Source organism: Danio rerio, chromosome 23, assembly GCF_049306965.1.
Source record: "Danio rerio strain Tuebingen ecotype United States chromosome 23, GRCz12tu, whole genome shotgun sequence".
NCBI lineage: Eukaryota > Metazoa > Chordata > Actinopteri > Cypriniformes > Danionidae > Danio > Danio rerio.
In genome coordinates this window covers 11,266,630-11,284,336 of record NC_133198.1, presented here as the reverse complement: position 1 = coordinate 11,284,336, position 17,707 = coordinate 11,266,630, and the positions used below count along the sequence as shown (strand labels likewise).

The following is a 17,707-nucleotide window of genomic DNA, read 5'->3' as shown; positions in this document are numbered from 1 at the left end:
ATCTAAATTTTGTACATCAACATGGAAAATATACCTTTTATTGCTTGTCACAGCATTGCATCATGTCTAGTTGGAATAGAGTGTAAAACCTTGGTATTGCCACAGCTTTTCTCTGGCTCTCCTTTTCTGTCTCGGGCTTCTTCAGCATCTGCTGCATCTGCCCTTGCTCCTCCTTCCCTCTACTTCACTGTGGGCCATTATCCTGACTGTGTCCTGGTTTTATATCATTTTCCTGCTCAAGTCTACTCTTTTGGTTCCTTCCTTTGTCATCTCCATCATAGAGATGACAAATTTCATCGAAATCAGGTTAACATTAGAACCCAATGTCAGGTCGATGTCAGTGTCCAATGTCTGACATATGTTGCATTTTGGTTACTTTTCAACAAAACCTAAAAACAACAAAATATCAACATCAAATGATGCTATAGCTTGACGTTGTGTGGACATTACCAATATGATGTCTGTCAGACATTGAATTTTGGTTGCCATACTTGATGTGTAAATGTCAGTATTTGACGTCAATGTGACGTTGGTTGAAGATATTGGCTCGACGTTAGATTTTGGTCACTTTCCAACACAATCTAAAATCAACCAAATATCAACGTCTTTATTGGACGTCAAATAATGTTGTCCGTAGATGATGGTGACCTAAATGTAACCTAATATTAATGTCTTTTGATGTTGTGTGTCTGCTGGGTCTCTTCTGCTCTCCTGCTGAAGTCTCCTCTCTGGCTCCACCCTGCACCCTGTCTCCTTTCATGTATTTAAGCTACTCAAATCCTTCAGTTCCTTTTCTGGTTTCTTTTGTCTTTATGTGGATATCCTTGTAAGAGTTTTTCGTTTAGATTTATTAAACTTATATTTCTTTATTCCTTACTTTACATATTTTTTATATCATGCTTGTTATGATCTTTATGAATAAAACATTCTTTATACAAAATGTAGCTTTTGAAGTTCTCTGGGACTTTTATAAATTGTTTATCACTGTAAAAACTGTCTGTCCTTCACAGCCTTATTTTCACCTTTGTTGATTTCAACATGTTGTCTAACCATTGGAAAATTCATGAGTGTCAATATGCCACTCGTGCTAGCAGCTTAAACTTTTAACTGTTTGTTATGCAAAACTGTTGTATTGCAATTTATTCTATGGGGCTGTTAAATAGAGTTGGGTATCGTTTGGGGTTTCGATACCGGTGCTAAATCGATACTTTAAAAACGATACCAGTATGTATATATTTAGTAATCATTTTAACAATATAATTTTTGAACATTTCATTAAACAATATACAGTTTAAAGTAAACATCAATTCATATTTTACATATTTGAATTGAATTGCATTAATTTATTTCTTTTGATCATTTGTTTGTCAGCATGAATTTACAATTTGCATTATTCAATGAACATTACATTAGCTTACTACTAACCTGTGGAAATGCCGTCAAAATCAGGGAACACTTTTTTTTCTAGGGTTGGGGCTTGTGACTACGTTTACACGGACATCAGTTATCAAATTAATTTGCTTTAATCTGAATAAGACAATAATATGATCAATGTGTTTACATGAGTTTTATTTTTGAAATGTTCCTTTCATGATCTCGTTTTACATGTTATAGCACATAGATTGATTAATGTCATTGCACCACAACGCTATTTACATTTCCTCTAGAGTTTTATGTAATTTCGAGTGTTTCATTTTTATTTTTTTGACTTTAACTGAAGTTCGGCGGTTTCACTTTTATTCAGCAACATATTGTTCATGTCCCATGCGTTACCAAGCAAAACAAACAAAGGCGAACATCGCTGATATTGTCCGTATCCCTCAAAGTTGTTTAGAATGAAATATTAGAGATAAAGTGACAAAACATTTACCTATGTGTGCCTTTGATGTACCCTTTATGCTTCTTATGTCATTGTCGCAGCACCAGTAGCTCTGAAATTCGGCACCAAAAGTCATATGCTGATTCAATTCGGTGCATACCGGTTACATAGGTACCAGTGCCCCAACCCTACTGTTGAATACCTGATGAATATTCTAAGATACTGTATAGAACAAGAAATGCTAATATTGACAACATTACAGTTCCACATCACAACACCGCATAATTTCAAATTGCTTTATAGTGAAGAACAGCCAAGTAAACAAACAAAGTCTTAAAGACACAAAATAGATAATTTCTCTGTAATAATTCTGACTAATAGTCTGTTATCAAGTTTAAACAAAATAAAGTTATGTATTATAAGTGGACTTGGCAACTCTTATGCTTTTTTAACTAACTCCAGTGAAATTGCCAGATGTGTTTTTTTTTTCACTCCTACTAAAGCGAAGAAGAAGCACATCTGCCAGTTTCTTGCGGAGACACTGCATGGCCTATATTGTTTACATCTGCTTGTTTGATTTTATTTAATTTGACTGTGTATCCGTTTTAATGGTTAGAAGGATATCTGTCATTTTTATTCAATTGAAATTAATACATTATGGAGCATGCATGTTTAATAAATATATGTAAATGGTAAATTTGATGGGAATATAGCACAATCTAGGGTGTAAAATCACAGTTTTGAATCAACTAAGCTCATGGCTTCATTGCTTGTTGAAAGAAATATCACAAGAATTCACACATGCAACTTTCATCTTTCTCCCACTCTCGATGTTTAATTCAAATTAATGCTTTAATTCATTTAAATAAATACGATCTTACCGCCCTACTTCGTCTGTGTGTCTGATATGAAGTGTAAGGCTAGATCTAACAAGCCGTGACTGATGAAAATAACCGTCATTTTTATCCTTCCGGTCAAATTTAGTGCTGCAGACCTCATTAACAGCTTTAACTTGTCAGTGCTGGCAAATAGCCATGGTATAAGCGTGATAATCCACAGCTAGATATACACTCTGTGGGGCAAGTCTACTGTGCGTCTGGTGCTTCTTTGGCAGCACGTCGCGCATACAAATTGTTTAATGCACAGATAGCCCTGGATTATCCCCTACATACAGCAGGGGTGTGGATTCCATGCCTTTGTCAGCTTTTTCACCCCTGATGAGTTTGCATCCCTGCACTGAAAGTAGTCGTTCAGTTTAGCCGAGCGGAGGATAAGACTTGAGGAGAGGATTAAAAACAGAAAGATACTGCATTTTTGAGTGTGACTTCAGTGTGCACAATGCAAATGTCATACAAAAGCTTCTTAGTTTTCATTTTGCAAACAAATGTCACACTTAAAATGCTGTGATTTTGCTGCTCTGATGCCATCTTAAGCAGACACTGAGCGATGCGAGCATAGCACTTGATTGGAACCCACACACCTGGTGTGATCTCACCACATATGGTTCACGTTTCTGCACTCGTGTTACTGTGCAAGTGCTGTTGTCTGCAGAATATTTACACACCAACTTCTATTTCAAAAGGCTTGAAGGGACTGTTCCACCCAGAGTGCAAATTCTGTCATCATTTACTCATCGTCGTCTTTATAAACTCGTTTGACTTTCTTCAACAGAAAACAAACTATCTTTTGAAAAATGTTGGTAACCAAACATTTTTGTTTATTATTATTATTATTATTATTATTATTATTATTATTATTATTATTATTATTATTATTATTATTAATAATAATAATAATAATAATATTTTATTTGCAAAAAACAGTTGACATGTTTGTATCAATATTTGTTTACAATATAGAAAATTAATTTCATTGTCTATGAAAAAAGATACAAAAGAAAGAAAAAAGAAATAAAAATAATAATAAAGAACATGATATAAACTTAACCTCCTAGAGCCCCATTCACACGGGGCTTCAGCGTCAACGCTTAACAGAGGGCGTGTCTGAAGTTGGGGCTGATACGATTGTCGTAGCAGCGTCAGCCAATGAAATTAGTCAGCAATAGACCACTGTCTTAGCTGGTGTATTTGCATACAGCCATCTGATTGGCTGTTGCTTGGTCAGCGCTTGTAAAGTTAAGCAAGTCCCAGCTTCTGCCGTGAGCAATGCCTCTGAAGCGGCGCCAACGGATCCACAATGCAGTTCTCCAACGCCTGACATCACCCATTCAAAGTGAATGGGAAGCGTTGAAGCTGACGCCCCTTGTGAATGAGGTGTAGGGCTTAGTGTTAATGGCTAATTAAAATATATTGAATGTTTTATATTTTATTACAGACATACAATGTCTTCTTGCAAATGTTTTGCAGCATATGAAATGTCCTTAACTATTTTAAACTGTCCAAAATGGGGAAAAATGTTTTTACTCTCTGATAGTCAAACAAAAAGTCTAAAATAATTCTATGTTATATAAGCATTAAAAACAGTCAGGAAAAATGCTTTATGTAAATTCGGACTACGAGTCCATGTATATGGACATTAATTTTCTCTAAAAGTACATCATATTAAAAGATGATAATTAAGTTTTATTCTAATTAGGTTCCAATAAGCCCAAATAGAAAGAGAAAGAGCCCAAAGAGAAATAAAAATGCTTGTAAAAACACCTTGGACCTTAAGAGGTTAAGGGTAAGATATTTAAGAATCAATTACACTATATAAATTAAAGTCATTACAAAATAAAACAATTCTGTTTTCCTTCATATTTTCTGATAATGAAATGAAATTTAAACAATGACTAAATTCTTGCAAAAAAAACAAGAAAATTTGGTAAATTTGCATTTGTGGATATGGAAATTATAAAGAAAAGAAATTAAATTTACAATAAAACAAGCATTTCTTTTAGTAGAGGCAGATTCATAATAACCAAAATAATTTCTTTAAAAGTAACAAAAATATCTTGTTGTATATTATCATTAATAAAGGAGCCAATCTGTTTCAAAAATTGTACAACATAATTACAATCCCAAAATAAATAAAAAACAGTATGACATTGACAAAAATGAACATTTTGCATAAATAGTAGAACTAAACTTAAATAGTAGAACTAAACAATTGTTTAATAGGATACAATTTGTTGATTATTGGTAATTTGAAATATTTTTGTTGCGAAGACCATATTTTTTTTCCCATATTAAATCTCAATATATACAATGCATCCGGGAAGTCTTCATGGCGCTTCACTTTTTCCAAATTTTTAATGTTACAGCCTTTTTCCAAAATGGATTAAATTAATTTATTTCCTCAAAATTCTACATACAATACCCCATAATGACAATGTGAAAAAAAATATTTTTTTAAATTGTTGCAAATTTATTAAAAATAAAAAACCTGAAAAAGCACATGTACACAAGTATTTACAGCCTTGAAGCTCTAAATTGAGCTCAGGTACATTCTGTTTCCACTGATCATTCTTGAGATGTTTCAGCAGCTTACGTAGAGTTCACCTGCTCTAAATTCAGTTGATTGGACATGATTTAAAAAAAGCATAGACCTGTCATTATAAGGTCCTACTGATGCTACTGATACTGATGTACATGTGATTTTTAAGATTTTTTATTTTTAGTAAATTTACAAAGTAAAAAATATATATTTATTTTTTCACATTGTCATTATGGGGTATTGTGTGTAGAGTTTTGAGGAAATAAATGAATTTAATCCATTTTTGAATAAGGCTGTAAAAAAAAAAAAGATATATATATATATATATATATACTTTCCCGGTGCACTGTATTATTCCAGGGAGATTAAAGGGGACAATGTAACAACCTTTTTAATAAAAAGATATCTAATTTTGTAGTTTCTATATTTTTTATTATAAAAAATAATTGTACCTATAAACTACTTTGTTGGATCACACACACACACACACACACACACACACACACACACACACACACACACACACACACACACACACACACACACACACACACACAAAAGCTTTTTTAGAGAAAACTCGAGCCGAGCACAACATACTAGAAAAGACAGGACTAGTGTCCGGACTCTGCCACCTAAAATAGAATGAACAAGACTGAAGTGGTAGAATTCTGAAAAATGTATTTGTTAATATCATGTCCCTGTGAGGCATGAAAAGTACCTAAAATATTTGTCATCATACTTCCCTGTAGTGTTTATTTTACTTAAAAAAAAAACTCCAGTCAAATGTATATTTAAGTACGTTTAATTGGTTTTACAAATATGTAGACTGAAGCTCTTATTTCCAATTAGTCTGTGTTGTGAAAAAGTTTGGAGAATATTTTATAAGTTCCAGAGTACGAGAATATTATGACAAAAATGTCAACTATAAAGGGTTACCTTAACCTCAAGATGGAAATTATGTCATTCCAAACTTCTAAGAAATTTGTTAATCTTCAGAACACAAATGATGATGTGTTTAATTAAATCTGAGATATTTCTGTGCCTCCATTGAAAGGCTGTTAACACAAAACTCAAATGCTTTAAAACATTTGTAAATGGATCAAATATTGAATTCATGTTGATTTTCTTTTTCTTTTTTTATTATCCAAACAATTTACAAATGTTTTGAGGCGTCAAAGTTTTAAATGAATAGACTTGCAATGGAGGGGCACAAATCTCTCATATTTGATTAAAAATAGTCTTCATCTTTTCTGAAGATTAACAAATTTCATGCGGTTGGACATGACATGAGGTTGACTAAATATAATTTTCATGTTTACAGAGTGAGTTCACCTAAAAATGAAAATTGTCACATCATTCCAAACTTGTCAGAAATGTATTCATCTTTAGAAAACAAAGTAAGACATTTTTTTATCAAATCTGAGAGATTTCTTTCACTTCACTGAAAGTCTGCTCTACCAAATCTCAGGAAAAAATAATAAATGTTAAATTATTTGTTTATTTATTTGGTTTGTTTTTAGATCTTTGGGAAATGTTTTGTGTGGGTCGCCTTTTAATTAAGGGATACAAATTGAGGGAATGCAAAACACTTCTTAAAGTTGACATGAACTTAAAAATTACAAACATGTTTTAGTCTTTATTCTGATGCATAATGTGAATGAAATGGCATCTTGAACAACAACAACAACAAAGAAAAAAAGATTTTCACTTGATTTAGATTATTGAAAATTGTTTTATTGTTTTGAAGATTGTTGTTTTTCATGTACACAAATAAATAGTCCATAAGAAATCCCTAGAAATTTTAATCAAATAAAAAAATCCATGTAGAAAATACAGTGACTTTTTAAACAATCTTTTATTAGCTATTTATCAAATGAGTCATGCATTGGTCCTGTCACTAAACTCACCCCATTGGTTGAGCTTGCACAGATCAGTATTTTCACACAGATCTCTTCATTGCTTAGAGTATTTACTTTAAAAATGTATGCATTTTAGCTTAAACTGTGTTTTTCAAAACAAGTATGTAATTGTATTCACTTCTCTCCCCTCAGATTGTCTGGATTATAAGTCATTCAATGGGCCAAAATGGAGAATGGAGCCCAGTGATCTGACAGTGGGTTCACTGGAGGAAGAAGCCACACTGGCTTGTGATGCAAAGGGCATTCCTGCCCCTCAGTACAGGTATGGGTCTGCTTTCATTTTCTGCTCCAGTTTTTCTCGATCTCATTTCAAAACCTACAATAGTAGTATCTTTGATTTAATATGCCTTCACATAGTCTTTGATTTAACATTAGAAACTACCAAGGTGGTCATTATGACCATTCTTAATTTTTGTAATTTAATAACTTTGTTGAAAAAAAAAAACACATATCTAAAAATAGATAAAAGCATTCTCCCCTGCTTACGAAAGTGAAAATAAAGGTGAGGTGCAGGCCTTCGCTGGTAGTCTACTAGCCTAAATACTGTATTACCAAAGATATTGTATTTTTAGGATATGGCTATAATAAACATTAAGACAGACTGTTATGATCACCAGCGATCTAGCAGTTTCAGATCATTGGAGAACTACAATTCTACCACTGAAATGAACCACAATTCCCATGATGCACCTCACACACGCTGATTACATGGAATGTATATATATATATATATATATATATATATATATATATATATATATATATATATATATATATATATATACTGCTCTCATTCTCAGACACATTGCTGAGTCTTGTTTTTGTTTAGAGCATCATGTAAGTGTTATCCTTGTCTTGCCTTCCCTTGTTTTTGACCTTTATTTTGTTTATTGTTACTGTTGTTTTGCTGCCTGTCCAGACCATTCGCCTGTTACTCTGACCACGATTTTGGATTACCTTTATGCTCCTGTTTTTGACTATTGCCTGCCTTACGGTTTTCTCTAATAAAATGCTAGTGGATCTTCATCTCTGTTGCCAAAATCACCTTGTTACACAGAATATCTCAATAGAAGATTTGAATGTAAATTTGACGTAACAATGTCTTATATGAAAATGGTCAGAATTACTATATTTCTAGTAGTTATAGAATTCTGGTAGTTCTAGCGTTAATCACAATTATTTGATATAATTGAATGTTGCTGTTTAAAATTCTGCAACATTTTGTCATTTTAATGTGCTAATGCAAGCAAAATCATGGTACAGCAAAAAAGCAAAACACCTTTTTACATGACAGATAATCTTCAGCATTCATTTTGAAGATTTGTATTTATTGGCCTACATAATGATTATCAGTTTCCAAATATAGGGTTGTCAGTAATCAGATTTGTATGACAGACAATCATCTGTATTTGTGAATAGTATTAAATGGTCAGTAACACTTTACTCAAAGGGGTGTTCATAAGACTTTCATTACACCTCATAATCATAAAAATAATATAAGGTGACATTGTTTAAGATATATTTGTTATGACAACTTGATGTAACTAAATACACCATAACTTGTATTTGCTTTTGTCATCACAACTTACAGTTACCAAACTAGATGAGTCTTTATTCCTAGATTATCACTCCTTAATACACCTGCATAAAGTAAATCGTTTCTCAAAGTCTTTGTATTGTCTCCCTGTGCCGCCCCCAGCAAGATGCTCTCCCGGGCGATCGCCCATATTGCCCATGCCTAAAACCGCCACTATTTAACAGAGATTATTATATCAGTTTCTCTACGAAGCAATAACAAAAAGTGCTGTTAGAAAATTTGAAAAAATTAATGTATGTCAGAGAAAAACTACACTGTAAAAAAACATACTGCCTTGAAATATTTACTTAAATAAAATGTTCAAGTCACCTCAACTTCCATTAGTCAAACTGAAAAATAAATGTATTAAGTTAAACCTTATATTAGTAAAATAGGAAGTTGAAACCTGATTAAATAATTTAAATAATTTAAAGTAACATAAAAACATTTGTTGTCATGCCTTTTTGTCATATAATTTACTACAGTGCACAAACTGTCTACCATTTGGAATGTTTTCATTTATTTATTAATTCATTTATATTTATTGCATCTAAATTGTGCCTGTAATGCCTTAGCGCTGAAAGCTCACTTGGTTTTGGACGATTTTTCTTCCTCCCAGTAATTTGAATGCTTCTGCAACACCAATCATGCATGAGGTTATGTTTATTCATGCAGCACTGTATGATATTATTAGAATTTAATGACCAAGACGTACAGAATTCACAACTTTCACTCCCTCGCAATGGTGAGAGTTGCTCGTGACAACGGACTGATCTTTCGGTTTTGGTATGTCTCAACAGTCCATTAATTTCTGCTGTATGTTCAGATTAGATATACGCCGGGGCGCAGCGAGTCATATTTTGACATCTGCATTATCTGATGGCTATGGTTAGTCAGGAGTGCTCCCGTAATTTAATGGATTATAGATTTCACATCTTGAGGCTGTACCTCATAGTGTCGTCCTAGGCTTCCATCTCAGCAGAAGAGCCATAAAACTGCAATATTTACACCGACTTCATGCTGGCAGGGCTCAGTGAATGCAATGACACATGCATGCATCAATTAAACATGTGGCACACGTTACAGTATGTGCCATGCATCATTCTATTTAAACCAGATCTGTTGAATGCAGGTGTGTGCATCTTTTATTTAAAAGCATAATTTGAATAGTGGGTCGAAAACATGCTTGATTTATGAAGAATATAGCTGATCAGCTCAAATGTTCTTTTTTAAGACTTCTACAAAGATATTCTGAGGTCTTGGGTTACTATGCTGTTGGTTGCTAGCAGGCATTTTTGTCTCCTCCTAACCAGACACGATAAGATTCCAGCCACAAGTGATTTGTCTGTTCACAATAGATGGGACACTGATAGAAAGTGCAACAAAATCAGTCCCAAATCACAGCCAGATGGAAGAACGTGTCGATTTCATGGACAAATTTAAACTAAACTTATCTTAGAATTAATTAAATATGTATTTTTAACAAGATTAAAAATACATTTTGACAAACTGATATTTGCCTATCATTTATTTTTAACATCTGTTTAAGAGGGTGACGCAGTGGTGCAGTAGGTAGTGCTGTCGTCTCACAGCAAGAAGGTCACTGGTTCTAGCCCTGGCTGTGTCAGTTGGAGTTTATGTGTGGAGTTTATATATTTATATACACACACACACACACACACACACACACACACACACACACACACACACACACACACACACACACACGCACATAAATATTTCTTTTTTTTTTTCTTTAGTTATTTTTTGTTAAAGAGGCTAAAACACATTTATATTGGCTTGTTTAAACAAATAAAATCAGTTAATTACTGATTAATATAAATAGTGAGACTTGAGGGTATTTTTTTATTTTTTTTGCATTATAAGTTTTTTGGTTTTGGGGGTCTCCAACAACAAGCTAATATACATTCAAGGTCAAAAAACACTTTCATTGGCTTATAATATGCATTTATTTTTACGTAATTACCCCAACAAATCCCATATGATTCGTTCAGCGATTTATTTGTTCTCAAACATCTCCTTAGTGCGAAGCTAATCTGCCCTGATTGGTCCCATGACCCAGTCTGTTGTGATTGGTTGACTGTTTTCAGCGTGACACAGAGAGAAACGCCCACCACGGCTTATCAACATTGTTGAAGTAGTTAGAGTGCAGAACATATGTGTGAGCCCAATGCAGGAATATCTCCAGTATATTGCTCTGTTCTTAACCATGACACACATTCAGTATTAATCCACACAGTGGCAAAAGCTAAACTATTTTGAAACTTGACCGCTGCACGTGTGTTGGAACAGCTGATGGTGGCCATAGCAATGACGAAACAAGCTCTGACAAAGTCCTACACATCAATAGTCTTTTCTGATCCTTCCTTTAACAAACGGCTGACGAATGCTCTGTTGTAAGCGTATAGATTGCTGAAGCAATAGTCAGAAAAAGGATGGGAACACAGCACAAGGCTGGGGCGATAATGCTGAGGTATTCATTCATTCATTCATGCATTTTCTTTTCGGTTTAGTCTCTTTATTAATCCAGGGTCGCCACAACGCAATGAACCACCAATTTATCCAGCACATTTTTACACAGAGATTGCCCTTCCAGCTGCAACCCATCTCTGGGAAACACACACACACACACAGTCATTCACACTCATACACATTTAGCTTACACAATTCACCTGTACTGCATGTCTTTGGACTGTGGGGGAAACCGGAGCACCCGGAGGAAACCCATGCAAACGCAAGGAGAACATGCAAACTTTACACAGAAACACCAGCTGACCCAGCTGAGGCTCGAACCAGTGACCTTCTTGCTGTGAGGCACAGCTATACCTACTGCAACACTGCGTCGCCAATGCTGAGGCATTTTTCAACTTCAACCACTGACTCTTGACAGCCTCATCTCTGGGTAGGGAAAGTAACACTAGCTTACCCTCAAACTTCAGAGCACAGCATCTTCGTGACATGATTCAACCAGAATCATCTACAGTGTTTGTTTTTCTCTTTTTCTTTCTACAGTAATTGTGGGCATGGCTGGGGTTTCAATTTTCCTGGGTCTGTGCACGCAGCAAAACGGCGGGGCTTGAGTTCCATGTCGACGTCACGCCATCATGGCTAAAGATTCTTTACCCCGATGATTCATTTGAACCACTCTGAGTCAACTCTTTTATAGATGAATCAATAGTTTTAAACATGGCTGACTTTTAGATTTAAGCCTTAGCTGGAGATTTCACTTCACTTGAAGCTGTGTTACACACAGCATGCAGTCATTTTCAAAAATCTATAATAGGGGCTCTTTAAATATTTTTTTATTTCCTTGGATTATTGCCAACATCTTCAAATTCACATGCATTTGAAGGAAAATATGCTAAATAGTGATGAAAACACATCAACGTTAAAGTCATTCGAACGTTCTGTTATTGAAGTAATGTTCTCTGTTATCAGGTATTATGTGTATTTGATATTTAGAATGATTTTCAAATTTTAAAAAAGCCCTTTTATAGTTTCTTTGAATCAGTTTTTTTAATGAGTGAAATGCATACAGCACAGTCCAGTTCCCCGGTGAATGATCTATTCTATTGAATGGGTTCGTCTGAATGAGTTAAGCACATCCACTAGTTTTCAACTAATCACTAAAGCTACTGACAGGTTGACAGTATGCGGGGAAAGAAACACAGTTTGTCAATAGCATTTAATAAATATTAATGAATGTTTAAGATTAATAAGCCTATTATTGGATTGCATTTGTGCAACCTCAAACAAGCAAATAAATAAAGCCTCTCTAAACAAAAGAGATTACAGAGTACACCTCGTACAGATTTTAGATTTTTTTTTTTTCATTTAATAACACTAAAGGTGGCTTGGTGGCACAGTAGGTAGCACTGTCGCCTCACAGCAAGAAGGTAACTGGTTGGAGCACTGGCTGGATCAATTGGCATTTCTGTGTGGAGTTTGCATGTTCTCCCCTTGTTCACATGGGTTTCCTCCGGGTGCTTCGGTTTCCCCCACAGTTCAAAGGCATGCAGTGAAGGTGAATTGGGTTAACAAAATTGACCTTAGTGTATGAGTATGTGGATGTGAGAGTGTATGGGTGTTTTCCAGGACTGGATTGTGACTAGAAGGTCATCCGCTGCACAAAACATAGGAATAAGTGGTGGTTCTGATAAATAAGTGAACCCTGATAAATAAGTGACTAAGCTAAAAGAGAATGAATGATCGCGATTCTTTCAACATTTTTTACCGATTTGAATCGACACATACTGCATTTGAACTGATTTTCAACCGGCTCATGTTGAATCGTTACATCCCTAACAATAATATGACTAAGGTGTTTACATGTGTTTTTAAAATGTTCATTTTTGGGTTTATTTCCACTGCAGGTCTTGATGGTCAATTCCGATTTTGTGACTGTATCCGATTTTTTTTTGACCTGCTTATAGAGCTGTGCGATTCTGGCTAAAATGAGAATCTCGATTTTTTTTTTGCTTAAAATAAAGTTCACGATTCTGTAGATGTAAAATAAAGGCATGGTAAAAACAAACATATGGCACAACATCGATAATAATGTGTAGGTCTACTGGTTTCTATAAATACCCTAATTCTATTCTATTTATAATTATGATATTGAATTATTATGTTTGAAATATATGCTTTCAATCTGTCATATTAGACAAATTTATTCATGGGTAAAATCAGACATTTGCCATTATCAGATTATATTCAACATTATATAGGCTAGAGTAGTTATACTGACACTGTAAACATTTATTTTCATGCACAACTGTGGGTTCGCTATGAAAGAAAAAACATATTAAATGCTTGTCGTAATCATAACTCTAAAATGCGATTTGATCATTTAAATGATGTGCACACTTTCGGTTTAATTTTGACTGCTGTTCATACTACCCGCACGGCTCCCAAACGATCACGCTGTGCCATAAAATGAATATTATTTACAACTGTATTACCTGTTACTCGCAAAATATGCAGGTTCTGTTCCCTAAAGTACACGCGCACGCCTTCTCTGCTCACGGTCAGCAGCTCACGTCACGTGTGACGCGAAAACATCATTTTATGAAAACAAAAATGACATTTTTTGGTGAACTATACCTTATAAATACAGTATGTGACTCATTCAACATCATTTGGAGGTGTCAATGTCACTGAGCAACGTATGTGAAACAATGAAAAACCTTGTGCCTTTTCTTCTCTTCTGAACTTGAAAATATGATTGACAGAATGGTAAAATGCAGAAATAAGATCGTCTGGGGGGTCGAATTGAGATTGCGATCTTTTAACAATTAATTGTGCTGCTCTACCTGCTTATATCATCTTTTAAAAGTTATTCGTATCCGATCGTCTGCATTTACACATCACACGGCAAAGGCGCAATGATCAGGAAAAAAAAGGGCGGGTGCTGACTAACTGATAATTGAATAATTACAGCGTTACAGCTGATGTTTAAAGAATGCTTATTTCTCTCTTCCTGTATGTTATCTGTTCGCAGCCTTTTGTCTAGCTGTTTTACTATAGTTTATGACAGAAAGGTTCTCATTTGTCCATTTTCTTTTTATTTAGGCTTTTTTTTAACCTTTAGGTTAATGTAATGTCCATGGCGTGATTTATACACGTGATGTATGCACTAGTTTTATATTAGTTTATATTGGTTACGTGGTGGACATTGCATTCTCTCGTTGTCGTTAACATGCTTAAATACCTGTGCTATATGACAATATGAAAGCTGTTTAAGTCCTCGTGTATGAGATTTACGGTTTGGGACTCTCTTCTGAAAAGAAGTGTCAGACTTGACATCATTTGCTCCAGTTTGACGCGCAACTCGCATTAATCTACCTGCAGACACGAGAACTCAGATCCATTCATATCGGATAAATTTTCCACATATGAACACAAGGGAGAAAAAAAATTGGAATTGAGTCGCTTGAAAGCGCAGTGTAAATGCTGCCTTCATGTTCCCGTTTTATAACTTGAGGCTGATTTATACTTCTGTGTCAAGTGAATGTGTATGCTCCGTGGCAGCATTCGCGCGGTCACATAGCCCTCGCCCTGGCTGACACCGATGCTCACAGGCACATCTCAAAGAATGTAACTACACGTTGCAATGATGCCTAGCTCAAGCTCTGTGATTGGTCGGCTTGATAGCTGTGACGATTGTGGGCAGTGCTGAGAGCCCAAAGGAGCAATTGACGAGTCCTGTCAAGTAGCTCTAGATGGAAGCATTTTTTTTTAGTTTATCTTATGAATAAAGTTGTTGCATGTCCGCCACTTCCTGCCTCACAATGAGGGAGTTTTAGCTTGTTTGTTAAGATAGCAATCAGAAAAAATAACACTCATGAATAAACTCAATGCAGAAAAACAGAAAAACCTACTGCCAGCTGACGTTTCGGAAGTACAATTGCAGAGCAACACAAACAGCACGCAGACTATAAATGCACAACTACGCACAAGGCAGGCGCCGTGGCTCATGCCGATCTCACAACACAGAAGTATAAACCAGCCATAGTTTCATTAATTTCATTACATCACCTTTGTAATTTTGGTGGATACAAATCCTTAAGCAAAAGGCCACTGATTCCATTTCATTCACTACTCTTCATTCATGCCTCCACGATAAACTCAGTGGTTCCGTATGAGAGTATGCAATAAGGACAGGTGGAAAAATTCTTAGAATATTCATTGACTACATTTATATGGAAATCAGTAATCTAATTATTTGCCTTAATATAAATAATACAATATTAATATTAAAATGCTTACGTGAGTTGCTTTTTTGTATATCCCTTTCATGATCCCGTTTTACATGTCACAGCACATCATTTGATTAAAGGGCCATGAAACCCCCTCGTTTCAGCAGGGTGTTTTCACACCTCTACATTGGAAAAAGTCAGAAAAGTGGGCGTGTCCAGCTCTGTTTAGGGGGGAGTGTCAGAGGAAGAAAAGAGGCTTGGTGTGGGAGTGTCTATTTGGGCGCGCTGAATTTCAGAGTCAAAACACACAACCACAGCGGACATAGTGACTGTGTTTACATGGACATCTGTAGTCGAATTATTTGCCAAATTATTAAATGGTGGACTTTAACTGCAGTTTGGCTCTTTCAATCAGGGAATTCATTCATGTCCCTTGCGACAAACGTGATATTTGATTCAAGGAACTGCTCTAAGCGTGTATTTTTCATGCAATGTTTGATACCGCACAGCGAATGAGAGAAAAAAAACTCAGCATTTCCCGGAAACTTAGATGCACACGGCAGGTAGCGTCAGAAAGCCGCGTGTGTTATTCCGGTCACAAAGTCCAACACGAGGTTATAGTTTGGTTGTAGTGCTAACTTGTTTACACTCGGTGCAATAGTTTGTTTGATACGAAAATAATACGAACTGAATAAACAAAGAGCACTGGTCGCTCACTTACTAAATCTGTAGAGACATGACAATCACCAGCAACTAGAGCCGCGTCTTTTTTTTGAGGAGACTACAAGCGAATCCGGATCTCAGCGTTTGCAGATGAGAACAGCTCTCAGGTAAACAATAATCCTCCTTAGACACGCAAGTTATTGTCGAACGTCGCGTACACTGTTAATCCACACGTGACTCCAGCTGAGCTCTCATAGAGAGATAATGAAAACAAAACTTAATGGCAGCAAACTATAAAAGCAACAATTCACGCTTGTTTTGCCAACACAACGTGGCGTCTCTGCCGTCTAAACACTATGACAGTAATGAATATTAATAAAGTTGCACAATAGAGCGCGCTGATTGGTTTGAACCAAGCCTTACTCATGCATTAATGCATCACACTGTAAGACGTAATAAGACACACTCTGGCACAGATGCCCAGTCTGCACGCTGGAATACAACACTATTATGTCATGGCCGTGACGCAGCTTCAAAAATTCGTTTTAAACCGGAATTACAAATTTGCTTGAAATAATGCAAAAACAACCAATTTACACTTTTTAGTGAAAAATAGGTGTCCTAATAGTGTTTTTAGCAGTGTGGGACACATATACGACTGTCAACAGCTCAAAAAATGTGTTTTGGTGTTTCGTGACCCTTTAACATAATTGTGTCACCACGCTATCCACATTTCCTCCGGAGTTTCATGTATTTTTGGATATTTCATTTCTAATTTGTTAGCTTTAACTGCAGTTTGGCACTTTCACTTTCATTCAGGAACATTTCATGCATGCCCCTGTGACAAACAAGATGTTGTTTTAATAGAATTTGACACCTGATGCAGGTGGGTGTGGACCTTCATTGACTCAGTAGGTGCAGAGAATAGTGTCAAACAGCCATCTGTGTATAGACTATCCTGTCGCAAAATGCGTCGAAAATCGGACACGACGGTAATAGCATGATTAGGTGTTTACATGTGTGTACTGCACAATAATGCGACTAAAATCAGCATACTCCACATGTCTTAATATGATTTCTCTTCGGTTCGACTATGACCTTACCTTATGACGGATAAAAATAATAAAAAATTGCTGTTTACATGGTAGACTTTTAATCAGAGTCTTAATCATTTTAAAATCTGAGTATTGGTGTCCATGTAAGCATACTCGTTTTTTCTCACTCGCACAAAAAAAATTTGCTCTCAATCTCGCTTGTTTGTTATTAAATGCCTAACAACTGCTGTGTGTGCATCCTTTCACAAAATGTAACGAAAAGTACCACAAAACGGTAATAGTTTCATTAAGGTGTTTGTACTGTATTTCAATAATGCGATTAAATCTCTAATTGGATTTCTGTTTAATTTGATTATGACATTCGTGGGAATGAGGTCATCAAAAATCACTGTTTAAATTTACATAATAGATTTTTAATCGGAGTCTTAATCATATTAAAACCAGAATATTGATGTTCATGTAAACATACTCATTGTCAAGTCAAGGGATCTTTTGGATCTTTGTAAATCTGCAACTCTATG

The 17,707-nt window shown here is 35.3% G+C and overlaps 1 protein-coding gene across 3 annotated transcripts in view; it reads left to right on the top strand.

Annotated features, from left to right (window-relative positions):
* The window catches only part of cntn3a.2 (contactin 3a, tandem duplicate 2), a 212,462-nt gene that overhangs the window by 54,749 nt on the left and 140,006 nt on the right, over positions 1-17,707 (top strand). For all 3 annotated transcript variants that reach the window (XR_012399022.1, XM_001340803.10, XM_073939892.1), the window contains exon 3: positions 7,306-7,435. Coding sequence is in view for 2 of the 3 variants with exons in the window: in XM_001340803.10 (XP_001340839.6) it covers positions 7,306-7,435 (130 nt within the window). In the remaining variant the exon portion in view is untranslated. The remainder of the gene's footprint in view (positions 1-7,305; positions 7,436-17,707) is intronic.